Raw genomic sequence first — 17,803 nt, 5'->3', positions numbered from 1 at the left:
TCTGTGTCCCCTGCATTGGCAGGTGGGTTCTTAACCATCAGATCACCAGGGAAGTCCTCTGCTCAATTTTTTAATTGAGTGGCTTTTGGTTTTTTGATATTGAGTTTTATGAGTTCATTATGTACTTTGTATTTTAACCCTTATGAGACAGATCGTTTACTCCAGTTCAATGGGTTGTCTTTTCATTTTGTTGGTAGTTTTTCTGTGCAATAGCTTTTAGGTTTGATTAGGTCCCATTTGTTTGTTTTTGCTTTCGTTTTCCTTGGTTGAGGTGAAACAAAATTGCTAAGATTTCTATAAAAGAGTATACTACCCTATGTTTTCTTAGAGGAGTTTTGGAGTTTCTGGTCATACATTTAGGACTTTTATCCATTTTGAATTTTTTTTTTAAAATACACAGAGAAAATTCTTTTGTATGTTGTTGTCCAGTTTTCCCGAGATCACTTATTGAAAACTTTCTTTTTCTTCCTCTGTATATTTTAACCTTCTTTGCCATAGGTTTGTTGACTGTAAGTAAGTGCATGGTTTATTTCTGGATTCTCTACAAAGTTTAGGGGAGGGGCTCCCTGGAGCCAGGACTCAAAAACTCCAAGGAAAGGGGTGTTACCTAGCTGCTACTCAGGATTCAGAGCAGGTGATCTCCGGTAGCTGGAACTTGCTGCTTGAGTTAGGGGGCTCTATCCGCTTCGTGATACTTAAGGGAAAAAGCTGGAAACTGTAGCTGCTGAGGCAAAGGGCTGTGCCTGGGATTGTTTAGACAGAAACAACAAGCCTTCAGGAAGGATCATTGCCTGTCCTCTACCCCTCTTATTGTTCAACCTCTATCCACCTTCTTTACTTCTCTGCCTCTTGTTGGTGAGCCTTGAAATCAATAGGCAAAGAAGTATCATAGTTCAGAATTCCCACGTCAGCATCACACAGCAGAGTAGAAATGGGTTAACTTGGAGCTCAGGAAAATAGAGCTTTTAAGTGAAGTCGCTCAGTTGTGTCCGACTCTTTGCGACCCCATTGACTGTAGCCTACCAGGCTCCTCAGTCCATGGGATTCTCCAGGCAAGAGTACTGGAGTGGGTTGCCATTTCCTTCTCCAGGGGATCTTCCCGACCCAGGGATCGAACCTGGGTCTCCCACATTGCAGGCAGAGGCTTTACCATCTGAGCCACCAGGGAAGCCCAAATAGAGCTTAATTACTAGGATATTTGGAGCAGAACAGATAGCCTTTGAAATAGGTTCAAATGTCGATATGAATTTAGCATATGATAAAATTAGCATTTCAAACCTAGAGGGAAGAGTAAGTTTGTCGATAAATAGTTCTGAGATGATTTTTTTTTGCACAGTGGGGAGAACTTCAACATGGATTAAAGCTTACTGTCAGGAATTAAACTGGGAAAGTAACTAGAAGCAGATATAGATGAGCATTTATTTAATTTCATAAGGGGGAAGATTTTGAAGCATGAAAGCAAACATAGAACTCAGCAAAGAAAAAGATAAATTTAATACCTAACATTTATGTATGTTTAAAAACCTTATGGCAGGTGGCAAATTGTGGGGAATATTTGTAAAATATTTAAGAAAGATGAGATTAATATCCTTGATGTACAAAGAGCTCTTCTAAACAAATCAGTGAGAAAAAGATAACTTCCAGTAGAAAGGCAGCAAAGACAGTGTGACCATATAATGGGAAAAAAAATGTCTATAACATAATTACAACTTATGCTACTGGTAGTGTAAATTGGCATATCTTTCAAGAGGATTTTATCAGTGTATTAACACATTATTGATCAGGGAAGTTTTGTAGAAACTAATGCCTGTGGCCAACAATTTGTTAAGTTTCTGGTCAATAACATTCAGGTAACAAAAGATGTATTAATAAGTCTTTCGTCAATAAGTTGTTAAACATTTTAAAAATAATTACTTACCTTGATAAATTATTTCTTTGGAGGCAATTGATCAGAAAGCAAGGATGGTTGCAGATAGAGAAAAGTTAAATTGATAAGAGCTTGTGTCTAATAAATAGTTTTGCAATCAGAGAAAAGCAGAAGGTTCTCTCGGGGTGTGACTTGAAACATTGCTGTGGGTACTGTAGGACATCAGCTAGCTTAGTGTAAAATCATTTAGCAGTAATATCTTACAGTTAGGTAGCATAAATATATAAGCAGACCCATTTGGTTTCATGACTTTCTCCAGTAACACTAAACAGATGAGAAGTTGGAGTGGAGAAAGTTATGTAAGTGAATGCAAAGGGAAACCCTTGGGAGATCGGATTTGGAGATATGTAGACTTGTTCAAGAGCATAGCCTTGCTCATGGCTACAGTAGCGAGGAGACCAAGGAATTGTAGAACTGGTATGTTTGGCCAGAACCTGAAAGGTACCCTCTCTTTCTGGGGCTGTCTGCAGTAAGATTTCCTAAGAAAATATCAGCCCTTAGAACGACTAGAATTAATTTCAGGTCCTAGGTCTGATGAAGTGTGGCTTCTGACATTGAGGGTACTAAGTCTCATTTGATTAAACTTTGGCTTGTGCTATATCAGCTTATTCAATAATAATGACATCTTTAACCTTTTTTACATGTAAATAAATCAGCTTAACCAGCTACTTGGTTGAATGGAGAGATTGTTTCTCATTACTTTCTATTCTAGATTATGATCTTAAATCCCCGATCATTGCATCTGCCTCAGGAGTTTTCTGTGCTAATAGGGCAGAGAGCAAATAAGTTTTTTTTTGTTTGTTTGTTTTTAAAAAAAACTTTTACAGGAGGACTTCCATGGTAGTTCAGCTGTAAAGGATCTGCCTGCAATGCAGGAGATCCCGATTCGATTCCTGGATCAGGAAGATCCCCTGGAGAAGGGATAGGCACCCACTCTAGTATTCTTGGGCCTCTCTGTTGGCTCAGATGGTAAAAACTCCGCCTGCAGTGTGGGAGACCTGGGTTTGATTTCTGGGTCAGGAAGACCCCCTGGAGGGAGGGCATGGCAACCCACTCCAATATTTTTGCCTAGAGAATCCCAATGAACAGAGGAGCCTGGAGGGCTACAGTCCATGGGGTCACAAAGAGTCAGATACCACTGAGCGACTAAGCACAGCACACATAGTTCCTTTACAAAGTTGCATTAGTTTTAGGTGTACAGCAGAGTGATTCAGTTATACATTTACATATACCCAAACTTTTTAAAGATGTTTTTTCCCATATAGGGCATTACAGAGTACTGAGTTCCCCATGCTACTCAATAGCACCTGGTTAGTTAGCTGTATAAATAGTAGTGTGTATATGTCAATACCATTCTCCCAGTTTATCCCTCCTACCTTATCCCCTAGTAACCGTGAGTGTGTTTTCTTTTACATCTGTGACACTACATGTGTTTTGTAACTAAGTTCATTTGTACCTTTTTTTTTTTAGATCCCACATATAAGCAATATCATGTTTGTCTTTCTGAGTCTAACTTGTTACTTCACTCAGTATGACAATCTCTAGGTCCATTCGTGTAAATGGCATAATTTTGTTCTTTTTTATGGCTGAGTAATATTCCATTGCATATGGGTACCACATCTTCTTTATCCATTCCTCTGTTGATGAACATTTAGGTTGCTTCCATGTCTTGGCTTTTGTAAAGAGTGCTGTGATGAACATTGAGGTGGTGCCTGTACCTTTTGGAATTATGGTTTTCTGTGGATATATGCCCATGAGTGGGAGTGCTGGGTCCTATGGTGGCTCTATTTTTAGTCTTTTAAGGAACCTCCATGCTGTTCTCCATATTGACTGTACCAGTTTACATTCCCACTAACAGGCAAGGGGGTTTCCCTTTTTTCCACACCTTCTCCAGCATTTATTGTTGGTAGATTTTTTTATAATGACCATTCAGACTGGTTTGAGGTGATACCTCACTGCAGTTTTGATTTCTGCTTTATTGACTATGCCAAAGCCTTTGACTGTGTGGATCACAATAAACTGTGGAAAATTCTGAGAGAGATGGGTATGCCAGACCACCTGACCTGCCTCTTGAGAAACCTGTATGCAGGTCAGGAAGCAACAGTTAGAACTGGACATGGAACAACAGACTGGTTCCAAATAGGAAAAGGAGTACGTCAAGGCTATATATTGTCACCCTGCTTATTAATTTCCATGCAGAGTACATCATGAGAAACGCTGGGCTGGATGAAGCACAAGCTGGAATCAAGATTGCCGGGAGAAATATCAATAACCTCAGATATGCAGATGACACCACCCTTATGGCAGAAAGTGAAGAGGAACTAAAAAGATGAAAGGGAAAGAGGAAAGTGAAAAAGTTGGCTTAAAGCTTAACATTCAGAAAACTAAGATCATGGCATCTGGTCCCATCACCTCATGGGAAATAGATGGGGAGAGAGTGGAAACAGTGTCAGACTTTATTTTTTTGGGCTCCAAAATCACTGTAGGTGGTGACTGCAGCCATGAAATTAAAAGACGCTTACTCCTTGGAAGGAAAGTTATGACCAACCTAGATAGCATATTAAAAAGCAAAGACATTACTTTGCCACCAAAGGTTCGTCTGGTCAAGGCTATGGTTTTTCCAGTGGTCATGCATGGATGTGACAGTTGAACTGTGAAGAAAGCTGAGCACCGAAAAATTTGAACTGTGGTGTCAGAGAAGACTCTTGAGAGTCCCTTGGACTGCAAGGAGATCCAACCAGTCCATCCTAAAGGAGATCAGTCCTGGGTGTTCATTGGAAAGACTGATGCTGAAGCTGAAACTCCAGTACTTTGGCCACCTCATGCAAAGAGTTGACTCCTTGGAAAAGACCCTAATGCTGGGAAGGATTGGGGGCAGGAGGAGAAGGGGGCGACAGAGGATGAGATGGCTGAATGGCATCACTGACTCAATGGACATAGATTTGGGTAGACTCCGGGAGTTGGTGATGGACAGGGAGGCCTGGCATGCTGCGATTCATGGGGTTGCAAAGAGTCGGACATGGCTGAGCGACTGAACTGAACTGAACTGAACTGAATAATGAGTGAGCCATGTTGACCATCTTTTTGTGCATTGTATGTCTTCCTTGGAGAAATGTCTGTTTAGGTCTTCTGCTCATATTTCGGTTGGGTTGTGTTTTTTTTTTTTTAATATTGAGCTGCATGAGCTGTTTGTATATTTTGGCAATTAATCCCTTGTCAGTTGCTTCATTTGCAAATATTGTCTCTCATTATGAGGGCTGTGTTTTATTTATGGTTTCCTTTAGTATGTAAAAGCTTTTAAGTTTATTTAGGTCTCACTTGTTTATTTTTGTTTTTATTTTCATTATTCTAGGAGGTGGATTGAAAAAGATATTGCTGCAATTTATGTCAGAGAATGTTCTGCCTATGTTTTCCTCTATGAGTTTTATAGTGTCTGGCCTTACATTTAGGTTTTAAATCCATTTTGAGTTTATTTTTGTGTCTGGGGTTAGGGAGTGTTCTAACTTCATTCTTTTACATATAAGTGACTAGTTTTCTCAGCACCACTAGTTGGAAGGGGCTGTGTTTTCTTCATTATATACTCTTGCCTCTTTGTTACAGATTAGGTGACCATAGGTGTGTGCATTTATCTCTGGACTTTCTGTCTTGCTTCATTGATTTATATTTCAGGTTTTTGTTCTGGTATCATACTGTTTTGATGACTAGAGCTTTGTAGTATAGTCTGAAGCCAGGGCCTTCCTGCTCTGTTTTTCTTTCTGAAGATTGTTTTGGCTATTCAGGGTCTTTTTTGTTTTTATACAGACTGTAAATTTTTTTGTTCTAGTTCTGTGAAAAATGTCATTGGTAATTTGATAGGAATTGCATTGAATCTGGGGATTGCTTTGGGTAGTATACTCATTTTCACAGTATTGATTCTTCCAATCCAAGAACATGGTATATGTTTTCATTTGTTTGTGTCATCTCTGATTTAGTTCATCAGCATCTTATAGTTTCTGAGTACAGATCTTCTGCTTCATTAGGTAGATGTATTCCTAGGGATTTTATTCTTTTTGATGTGCTGGTAAATGGGATTGTTTCCTTAGTTTCTATGTCTGATCTTTCATTGTTAGCATATAAGAATGCAAGAGATTTCTTTTTTGTGTGTGTGAGACGTACGCATTGCTGTATTTATTTTTGGCTGCACTGGGTCTTCATTGCTGCACATGGGCTTTGTGTAATTGTCGAGAGCAGGGGCTACTCTATAGTTGTAGCACACAGGCGACTCATTGTGGTGCCTTCTCTTGTTGTGGAGCACAGGCTCTAGGTGTGCGGGCTCCGGTAGTTGCAGCATGCAGACTCAAGTAGTTGCAACTTGCTGGCCCTACAGCATGCAGTCTTCAGTAGTTGTGGTGGATGGGCTTAGTTGCTCTGTGACATGTGGAGTCTTCCCAGACCAGGGGTCAAACCCATGTCCCCTGCATTGGCAGGCGGATTCTTATCCACTGTGCCACAAAGGAAGTTCAAGAATGCAAGAGGTTTCTGTGTATTACTTTGGTATCCTTTGACTTTACTGAATTAATTGATGAGTTCTAGTAGTTTTCTGGTGGGATCTTTAGAATTTTTTATGTATAGTATCATGTCATCTGCAAACAGTGTCAGTTATACTTCTTTTCCAATTTGGATTCTTTGTATTTCTTTTTCTCTCTGCTTGCCATGGCTAGGACTTCCAAAACTGTGTTGAATAATAGTGGTGAGAGTGGACATCTTTGTTTTGTTCCTGATCTTAGTGGAAATACTTTCAGTTTTTTACCATTGAGTATGATATTTGTTGTGGGTTTGTCATATATGACCTTTGTCATGTTGAGATATGTTCCCTCTCTGCCCACTTTCTGGAGAGTTTTTCTCATAAATGAGTGTTGAACTTTGTTGAAAGCTTTTTCTGTATCTATAGAGATGATCATATAGTTTTATTCTTTACTTTTTTAATGTTATATATCACACTGATTGATCTGTGGATATTGAAAAATCCTTATATCCCTGGGATAAATCCCACTTAATCATGGTGTATGATCCTTTTACTGTGTTGTTGGATTTGGTTTGCTAAGTTTTCTTCAGGATTTTTGTGTCTATATTTGTCAGGATACTGGCCTGTAATTGTCTCTTTTGATGGTATCTTTGTCTGAAGGGGAGAAGGAAATGGTAACCCACTCCAGTGTTCTTGCCTGGAAAATCCCATGGACAGAGAAGCCTAACCAGCTACAGCCCATGGGGGTCACAAGGAGTCAGACACGTCTGAACAACTTGCACACACATCTTGCTTTCAGGTGGCTCAAATGATAAAGAATCCACCTGCCACTGCAGGAGACCCAGGTTCCATCCCTGGATCGAGAAGATCCCCTGAAGAAGGGAATGGCTACCCACTCCAGTATTCTTGCCTGGAAAACCCCATGGGCAAAGGAGCCTGGTGGGTTGCAAAGAGTCGGACAAGACTGAGTGACTAACACTTGCCTGATGGTGGCCTCATAGATTGAGCTTAGAAAGTGTTCCTTCCTCTGCAGTTTTTTGGAATATTTTGAGAAGGAGAGATGTCAGCTCTTCTCTAAATGTATAAAAGAATTTATCTATGAAGCCATCTGGTTCTGAACTTTTTTGTTTGTTGGAAGATTTTTAATTATAGTTTCAATTTCATTACTTGTGATTGGTCTGTTCTTATTTTCTGCCTCTTCCTGGTTCAGTCTTGGACCCATGGCTGCTAGAGCCAGACCCGTCCCAGCTGCAGGAGCAGTTTTGGATGTTTTGTAGGTGCTGAGTTTAGGAAGCTGTCAACAGAGATGTGACTTTGCAGTTTGAGCCACTGTGAGGAGAGATTTCAACTCTTCCTTCTTACTCACACAGCCCCTGAGGTTCAGCTGTGTTTCAGCCCATCTTCTTGGCAAATGTCTTAGGGGAGCTATTCATGCCCTCCTGGAACACTGTGGGCAGATCCTAGCACCTGCTGATAGATTTCCCAGTGTGTATGTGTGGTGGGGGGGCTGGTATTTGTGCCCTCATAGGACAGCAGGGTGGGTTCTGGCACCCACCCACTGATGGGTTTCCTAGCTGCAGAAGCTCTCTGTGCCATCCCCCCCCCCCCCCCCGCCCCAAGCCAGCGTGGAAAGATCCTGGAGCCCTCTGGTGGAATTCCCTAGAGTGCTGGAGCTGTCTCTGCCCTTCCACAAATATGTTTATAATTTTCTTTACAGGAGAACCTCCATTCTTACCAGAATCGTTTGACCGAATTCTTCTCGATGCTCCCTGCAGTGGAATGGGACAGAGGCCAAACATGGCTTGTACTTGGACTTTGAAAGAAGTGATGTCCTATCAACCATTACAGCGAAAACTCTTCTCTGTGGTATGTGATGCTTCTTTGTTGTGGAAGAAAGATGACCTAGTTTGATATTTTAAAGACTGAGAGCAGTTTTCATAGCAGCATTATTCACAGTAATTAAAATGTGGGAAAAACCCATGTGTCCATCAGTAGATGAATGGACAAGTAAAATGTGGTTTGTACAAACAGTGAAATTTTAGCCAGCCTTGGCAAGGAATGCAATTCTGATGCATGCTACAACATGGATGAATTTTGAACATATTATGCTGAATTATATAAGCCAGACACAAAAGGACCAAATGGTGTGTGTGATTAATTTATATAGTGTCTAGAAAAGGCAAAGTCATAGAGATAGAAAGTGGACTATAGGTTACCGGAGGCTGAAAGAGCAGGACGACAAATGGGGAATTAATGTTTCATGGTTCAGAGTTTCAGTTTGGAAGAGTTCAGGCAATGGATAATGGTGATGGTTGTACAGCAGTGTGAATGTATTAATACTTAATGCCATTGAATTTTACACTTAAAAATGCTTAAAATGGTAGATTTTATATATACCACACAGAGAGCACCAGAGACCTAGTCTTCCTTTGGTTGACTCATTCTCTCATTGCAGGCAGTAGTAAAATTTCTTCTCTGAGATATTGAATGAATTTGAAACATTCTGCTTTATCTTAAAAGTAGAGAGTTGTTAACATAGAGTTACTAACTGATGTAAAACATTTGGATATAAAATAAAGTATTTTTGAGTCTTCCCAGGTAGTCCAGTGGTTAAGACTGTGCTTGCACTGCAGGGGGCACAGGTTCGATCTCTGAATGGGGAATAAAGATTCCTTATGTCATGTGGCATGGCAAAGATAATTAGATAAATAAATAGCTTTTCAATAGAGTTCCTAATCATCTTAGTGAATTAAATGTGGGAAATCCAACAGAGGTGACCTCATTCATGAAATTGGGACGTGACAGCATCCAGTGTAGGATGTAGAAGGACCAGGAAAACTTAGCAAGTTGAACTGGTCTCCAGGATGTTTCACAGGAGACCCTGATAAAACATGTGGGAATTTCTCTCAGCCTTGCAAACATGATTTAGTGGATTTCCCAGCATGCAGACAGCATTGGATGGAAGACAGTCCTGCCATTTCTCCTCAGCTTTCTAATTATAAACATACAGGCTACAGCAACAGCGAATATGCTCCAATGATTCCCTCTCTGAAGTTGTCTTTGAGTGCCTTTCTCTTTAGCACTCCTGGTGTCTCCTTTCCTACCCAAAAGTGGCACTGGGAGTGGATTGTTTCAGCTTTTTCTTCTATATGGTCTTGAGAGAACACATCCTGGAAGTTAAAACAGCAAGCAGAGAAAAAGAAGCTTTGCTTATAGCTACAACCCACTTTAACGTTAGGGTAAAATTTTGTTGCTCTTGTTGTTTAGTGTTACGTTATGTATGACTCTTTGTCATACACGTTCTTGTTCTTTTGGCCGTCCCTTTGAGCATGCATGGTTTCAGTTCCTGACTGGGGATTGAACCCAGGTCCCAGCCGTGAAAGTGCAGAGTCCTTGGCCACCAGGGAACTCCCCAGGGAAGGGTTTTGAACTGAGAAGAGGCAATTTTAAAAGCACCACTTGAGTTGCTGTGATGAGAATAGATGGGAGGAGGGCAGGGAACGAAGCAGGTGGGAAACAGTTGGAATAATCCAGGTGAAAAAAGATCATGAAACCAGGAGCAGAATGGCAGCAGTGGGAGTCGTGAGACTCCTGGGTCTGTTCTGAAGGTAGAGTCAAGAGGATTTACTTGATGGACAGGAACGTAAGGGAAAGAGGCATAGAGATGATCCAGGGTTGGGGCCTGTACCCCAGGAAGGATGGGGGGATCCTTCTCTGGGAAGCTTCAGAGGAAGGTAGGTGTTCACTGTGGGATGGGAAAAATATTGAAAAAGCAGTTGAATATATGGGAACAGAAATCAAAAAGGAGTCTCACCTAAAAATGGTGAATTTTCAGCATAAAAATGGTGTCTAAACCCATGAAACTGAATGATCATATTTGGGAAAAGTCTTGGTTCAGATGGGCTGAAATAGCTCCGAGCTAATGAAATACATCTGGTCAGGAACATTGTTTTTTTTCAGTAATCATATTTTTCTTTTTATACTTTTTATTTTGTATTGGGGTATAGCCAGTTAACAATGTTGTGATAGTTTTAGGTGCACAGCAAAGGGACTCAGCCATATATATATATACATGTATCCATTCTCCCCTAAACTCCTCTCCCATCCAGGCTGCCACATAACATTGAGCAGAGTTCCCTGTGCTGTATAGTAGGTCCTTGTTGATTATTTACATATATAGTTGTTTAGTTGCTCAGTCATGTCCAACTCTTTTAATGACCCCACGGACTGTAGCCTGCCAGGCTCCTCTGTCCATGGGATTTCTCAGGAGAGAATACTGGGGCCGGTTGCCATTTCCTTCTCCAGGGGATCTTCCTGACCCAAAGATCTAATCCATGCCTTCTGCCTTGGCAGATGGATTCTTTACCACTGTGCTACCTGGGAAGCCCATCTTATATATAGTGGTGTGTGTATGTTAATCCCGGTCAGTCAGTTCAGTCATTCAGTTGTGTCTTAGGCTTTGCGGCGCCCCGTGGACTGCAGCACGCCAGGCTTCCCTGTCCTTCACTAACTCCTGGAGCTTGCTCAAACTCATGTTCATCGAGTCAGTGATGCCATCCAACCATCTCATCCTCTGTCGCCCCCTTCTCCTCCTACCTTCAGTCTTTCCCAGCATTAGGGTCTTTTCCAAGGTATTAATCCCAAACTCCTAATTTATCCTCCCTTCTACCTTCCCCCTTTGGTAACTGTGTTCATTTTTGAAATCTGACTTGTCTGTATGTGTGTTGCTCTGTTGACGTTGCCTCTGTGCCTTGGCTGTTGTAAATAGCGCTTCTATGAACATGGGAGTGCTTGTATCCTTTTTTACTTTATGTTGGAGTACAGTTGGTTTACAATGCTGTGTTTCAGGTGTACAGAAAAGTGAATCAGTTATACATATATCTACTATTTTTCATATTCTTTTCCCATGTAAGTTATCACAGAATATTGATAGGGTTCCTGTGCTATATAGTAGTTCCTATTTGATTATGTATTTATATACATAGTAATATATATATGTTAATTCCACCTCCTAGTATATCCCTCCCTGCTACCTTTCCCCTTTGGTAATGGTAGACTTGTTTTTGAAGTCTGTGAACCTGTTTCTGTTTTGTATTCCTTTGTATCAGTTTTTTGGATTCCACACATAACTGATGTCATACGATATTTGTCTTTCTCTGTTGGGCTTATTTCATTTAGTATTAAGTGTGAGCTCAGTATAGCTTCAGGCATCCTGTCTGCTGATGGGGGGTGAGTCTGTGTGTTCTTGTCTTGCTGGTTGTTTGGTCTGAGATGTTCCAACACTGTAGGCTGTTGGGCAGGGCCAGGTCTTGGTGCTAAAAGACCTCCTGGAGAGCTTACGCTAATCGGTATTCCCTGGGGTCTCTGCCACCAGTGACCTTGCTCCCACAGGGAGCCACAGCCAACCCCCGCCTCCCCAGGAGACCCTCCACAACCCACAGGTGGGTCCAGCCGAGGCTCCTGTGGAGTCACTGCTTTGCGCTGGGTCCTGGTGCACCTGAAATCTGTGTGTGCCCTCTCAGACTGAAGTCTCTGTTTTCCCCTGTCCCGTGGAGGTCCTGCATTCAAGCCCCGCTGGTTTTCAAAGCAGATGTCCTGAGGGCTCCTCCTCTCGATGTCAGACCCTCAGGCTGGGGAGCCTGACGTGATGCTCAAAACTTGCACTCTGTGGGAAAACCTCTGCGATATAATTATTTTCTAGTTAGTGGGTTGCCCACTGGTGGGTGTGGGATTTATGTTGCAGAAGTGCCCCTCCTGCTGTCTCGCTGTGGCCTCCTCCTTGTCTTTGGAAGTAGACTGTCTTTACTGGTAGCTCCCAGTCCTTTTATGATGGATGGCAGTGGTTCTGCAGTTTGCTCTGGTGTTGGTGTTTTTGTGAGAAGAGAGGTCAGCTCCTTCTACTCCTCTGTGTTGTCTGGAATCGAGGGGGTGGATACTTGCGCCTCTTTGCTCAGTATGTGCTGGCCCCTGTTGCCTCATTACGGGTGTGCAGGTGTGGTGGCCAGTGCTCGTTCCCGGGATAGCAGGGGCGTGCCCAGTGCCCGCCTGCAGGTCTTTCAGCGGTGGTAGTGGCCTGGGCCTGCCTGTGAAGCCCACACTGGTGCTGGTGGCACACGCCCACCCCCAGAGCTCGTGTGACCACTGTCCTGTTGCCTGGGAACAGGCATGGGGAAGGCAGCTCTCCGGTTTCTCTGCCTCTCTCCTTGGGTACCCCCCCGACGACGGTGCCTTGCCTCTCTGTCAGGCCCTGGCTGCTGCTGCTGTGCGCAGCCTCACTTGCCACAATGCCACCTCTTCAAGCTGTCCCCATGTAGCCAACCCTGGGCCTCTCCCTGGGACTGTCTCCAGAGCCCGAGCTTCTGGAGTCCCCACCTGCACCGGCAGACAAACATCTCAGCCGGAGGAGCCCAGGGTGGTGGTGCCGGCCTTCTGAGCAGGTCACCCCTCTTTGGGTTCTGCAGACGGGATGGGTTCTTCCACTGCCAGTGAGGGGACTTGTCAGGGTGCAGGGATCTCTTCTCCTCCATTCACAGCTCTCTCTCCAGGGTGCAGGGCCCGTCCTGATTCCGTTCTTTTGCCTTTTTCTTTTGCCCGGTTATGTGGAGGTTTACTTGTCCCTTCAGAAGGCTGAGGTCTTCTGCCAGTGTTCAGTAGATGTTCTGTGCAAATTATTCCACTTCCAGATGTTACTTTGCATATACGTTTATATACATTTCAAGTGTGTGCTTGCTCTCACGGTGCCCGCGGTCTGACCGCTCTTGTCTTCAGGCAGTGGAGCTGCTCAGGCCGGGGGGCGTGCTGGTGTACAGCACGTGCACTGTCACCCTGGCAGAAAACGAGGAACAGGTTGCCTGGGCCCTCAAGACGTTTCCCAGCCTTCAGCTTCAGCACCAGGTAAGGACCGTGGCAGCTCTCTCTGGGTGATCTGATAGGTCACGGAAGTGTAAGCGTGGTGATAAACTCAGAGAGTTACATGAAGGGATATGTCACGTGAAACTCCTGAAACAGATCTTGTGGAGCTCAAGGCTGTTCCTCCGATGAAAGCCATTCCAGATGCTCCTGGAACATCTGGAATTTTCACATCCTGAGCCAGGATTTCCAGACCTTCACTCTTACTGACCAGAGATGTGTTAATACATATTTTGTTATCCAAATGTTCTTGACTGGAGATGTATCAGTATTCACTTACATAACAAATTGCCAGCCACAGGTGTTAGTTTCTGCAAAAATCCCCCAGACAATAATGTATTAAAATGATCATAGAACTCAGGTGGATTTTTGATACATGTTTAACTTTTGGCTCTTGTTCAAGTTGTTCAGAATTTTGTTTCTAAAACCCTCCCCACCTCAGTCCTGTATTTTTCTGGTAGGGGAAATGGTGAACATTTTTTCTCATGACATATCAAAGCCCAAACAGGCTTTAATAACTGGGATTCAAAAGACTAGCCAAGCGAGGGAAGATAGTGCAGGTTTCTCTCTTCCTTTGGTTTCTTAGATATAGAACATTTAAAAAATGCGCTTGTACTTTCTTTTACTTAGCACTCCTTTTTAGTTCTAGTTTTATTAAAATATATTTATGACTAGATTTTTTAGCCTATGATGTTTGAGACTAGGTTTAAATCTGTAGTAATGCTCACATTAGTTCAGATACATTGGACGTTTAACTTCAGACTTTCTAGGACAGAATTTTAGTAAGTAATTGGATACATAACTAGAAAGCAATCTGGAGATGCTTTCTAGACTCAAAAATTAAGATAATTACAGTGTAGATGAAAAGAAGACTTGAGAATTCACTTGAATTTTTTTTGTGTGTCTGCATATATATTCAATGTATACTACAAGAGATGGAACCCCACCATGCATTAGTAGACAGTAGGTTTTCTGATATAAGCTTAAGAAAATGTATCTTCAGTAACATAAACATTTATCTGTGAAATGGTGCCTTAAGTTAGGCTTGTGCAATTTTTGTAGTAGTGGTTTTCACAGACCACTCAGTTCCTTATGATTCTTTATTTTTCTAATCAGTGCAGCCTTAGTTTTCTCATCTCTTTAAATACTCTAGTACATTTTAAAAACAGCAAAAAAAGAATTTTTATCATCCAATTGGTATGGACCAGAGAGAGGCATGTTCAGATGCCTCCTGTCAGCTTTGGGAGGGTCTGACAAATAAAGCTGAATTTTCATCTTGTGATGTTACTGATAATGATGTTTCACTTACTGAGTGCCCGCTGTATGTCAGGCATGATATCACTTTGTTTATTTAAGCCTCAGAACTGAGTATTTTATCTGTTTGGTAGATGAGGAAACGGGTAAGTTACTGTCCTAAAGTCACACAGCTAAGATGTGGCAGAGCTGTACCTGGAGTCCATGTGTTGCTGACTGGTGCTCAGGCCTTCTGCATGTTGTGGTCCCTGATGAGCATAAAGCCCATCCTAGGAGTTCAGTCATCAGGTGACTGCTCTTACTATTATCCTACTTTATTATTCAGAAAAGCGGTATGTCCATTTCTCTCTCTCTCTCTCACACACACACATACATACACACAAAGGTATTTACTTATTTTTCTGTTTCTGGAATTGGTGGTAGTTACAACTCAGTTTGCCTTTTAACATAAATAGCGCACAGGCACTCTTCCTAACATGAGGATGTTCACCTGTGTTTGTTCTTCTCCTGCGCAGGACCCACAGGTGGGAGGAGAAGGGATGCTGGGAGCTGGCCTGTCACCTGAACAGTTGAAACGGCTGCAGCGATTCGATCCCTCTGCAGTGCAGTCACTGGACCGTGACATTGGTTCTCTGAGAGACGCCAGCATAGAAGACCTGGTTTGGCTGGCAAATAAGGATTGTATAGGTTTTTTCATAGCAAAATTTGTAAAATGCAAAAGCACACAAGAGGAGGATCTTTAGAAATGAAAATTCCAAACATGTGTCATGTGGTGGTTATTATTTTTTTAAACCAAACGCTCATCAAGCCATGTGATTGATGTCGTGGTTGCTGGAGAAACAGAAAAGGCTGCCAGCTCTTCCACCAGGAATCAAGAGACTCTACTTCACAGAGAAAGAAACTGGAGGGTTGGGGTGGGAGTGGGGTGTGCGTTGAGATTATATTTTGTGTTTTTAAGAAAATTTTTCCTTTATGGATTTAGCAGAGTATAAAGAAAAGGAGGTGCCTGTTGAAGTCTGAAACGTATTTTCATTTGGGGTCTTTGTTTTAATTTGTAAAGAATGCAAGTTATTTTTAATGTTAAAATGAGTGGATTTTACAAAAGGAATAAAATTAGCAGTATTTAATTTGGTTATAAAACATGTTTTCTGTTACTGAGTTCCTGAGTATGAATGCCTTCAGAATTCAGGGTGTGTGGTCTGTAACTTATTTATCATGTGCCAGGAACCAAGCTGAGGATTTTACTTGACTTATTCTGTTTACTGTTTGGTACGTCAGCGCCTCTTTCCTGTGAGTTCTGGTTCACTCCCAAATAACAGTCACCCTTCACTGTGTTTTGTTTTTCCTTCATATTTTAAACTAAAAACTAAAATGAATTTTAACTCTGTAGATTAAAAATGAGACTATTATAGAATTGGGGTACCTTTTATCATCTAATGGAATATACAAATTATTAGAGGTATGATTGGTGAGAAAGAGAAAACCGTCTCGTGAGAGCTGGGAAGTGGCCAGGCCTTGGTATTTTCCTGCCAAGTCCATAGAACACCAACCCCAGACCATGCAGCTGTGACTAGGATAGATCAAGATAAAACAAGACCACTTCACCATCAAATCTGAAATCACCCAAACCACAGAAATGACCAGACATCTCCCATAGTGGCCAGTATACGTGGACTGCCTTTGTAAGATGATTGTAACTGCGGGCTTGCTTCATCCTGCATGCTTTTTAGATAAGATCTATTAAAATACCCACCATAGGTTAAAAGGTGTCTCATGTCATGTTAAATATATCTGTTTTGTTAATTCAAATCACCTCAAAATTCATGAGCCTTTGGGTATGTAAAGTGGATGGTTGGAAACAATTGCCTAATAGCTTTTTTCCCCTCCTCACCTTCACAGGTCTCCACTGGGCTTCGCTGGTGGGCTCAGTGGTAAAGAATCTGCCTGCCAATGCAGGAGATGCAGGTTTGATCCCTGGGTTGGGAAGACCTCCTTGAGAAGAAAATCAGCAACCCACTTCAGTATTCTTGCCTGGGAGATTCCATGGATAGAGGAGCCTGGCGGGCTACAGTCCGTGGGGTTGCAAAAGAGTTGGACATGACTTAGCAACTAAACAACAACAACAAAGGGTCTGCATTAGGAATTTCTTGAAACTCTTCTTGTGTCGTGAAGAATGCAAGGTCTCGGACCAGGTGAGATCTTCAGAGGCCTCTGCTCGGAGCAAGCCTTTCTTCACACTCTTCTCTGCGGCTGGGCTGTGCCTGCACCCCTTGGACCTCTTGACTCCTCCTGTCACAGCACTTGACACATCACCCTAGGGAACTAGGCATGCCCTTGACCCCTGTCCCTAGGTAGGCAGGAACTTTGTCCTTTCTGTACAGCAGATCAATGTTACACCATTAGTGAAGGAGGGAAAAAATCACACCAAGTGCCCTAAGATTCACTATGTAACTGACTTCTTTCCATCCCTCATTCTGCCTCATACCCAGCAGGTGTCATCTGTCTAAAGAGAAACACTGTTGACCTGTGTACTTCTGTTTCCAGGGCTCAGCATAACCCTGGAACTTTCAATATGATTTTAAAACATACAAAGTCCATCCCTTCTCATGCTGTCTGCAGAACCTTAGGTGCTAGGCTGGGATGGAAATGGTTGGGAAAGAGCCTCATAGCAAACATGGTAAGTTTTGATTGATACCAGCAAACACCACAATATAAGCAGTACAGGCAAAACAGAAGAAAAATATTTGCATATTGAAAACAATAATGACAGATAAGAAATAGGGTTACCATTTGTTCCTTTAACAGACATTTTCCAGTGGTTTCTTTCAAAAAAAAAACCAAATTGGAACACAAAACACATTCAATCTTAAGAAACGCAGACATTTAAGAAAAAATACGATAGAAGAAAGGGAAATACGGAGGAGAACGAATACATTTTTTTTAACATATTTAATGTTGTCATAGTTATTTCTGAAACAGAAGCATTTTAATTCCACAGTGAGTACATTTTACTTCAAAACCGTGTATCACATTTTAAGTAGTAAAGTACAAATACTTAAAAACGTAACTTAGCCACAATTCAACCACTGACCCAGAGACATCTAATTTACCTGTTGTCTCCACCAGAGTGACTCTTGACCTGTTAACGAGATTGGACCAGCAGCATCATGTCATTGAGCCAAGGGTGAGGAATTAAAATGAAGATCTGA

The 17,803-nt window shown here is 42.1% G+C and overlaps 1 protein-coding gene across 2 annotated transcripts in view; it reads left to right on the top strand.

The window, feature by feature from the left end:
- The window catches only part of NSUN6 (NOP2/Sun RNA methyltransferase 6), a 77,931-nt gene extending 62,197 nt beyond the window's left edge, over positions 1-15,734 (top strand). For both annotated transcript variants that reach the window (XM_065919582.1, XM_065919581.1), the window contains exons 9-11: positions 8,149-8,297; positions 13,200-13,325; positions 15,110-15,734. In XM_065919582.1, coding sequence (XP_065775654.1) covers positions 8,149-8,297; positions 13,200-13,325; positions 15,110-15,337 — 503 coding nt within the window. In that variant the 3' untranslated portion in view covers positions 15,338-15,734. The remainder of the gene's footprint in view (positions 1-8,148; positions 8,298-13,199; positions 13,326-15,109) is intronic.
- The last annotated feature ends 2,069 nt before the right edge of the window (positions 15,735-17,803 follow it).

The sequence above is a fragment of the Muntiacus reevesi genome, chromosome 2 (assembly GCF_963930625.1).
Source record: "Muntiacus reevesi chromosome 2, mMunRee1.1, whole genome shotgun sequence".
NCBI lineage: Eukaryota > Metazoa > Chordata > Mammalia > Artiodactyla > Cervidae > Muntiacus > Muntiacus reevesi.
Note: the sequence above shows the minus strand (reverse complement) of the source record. Positions and strands in the feature narration are given on the sequence as shown.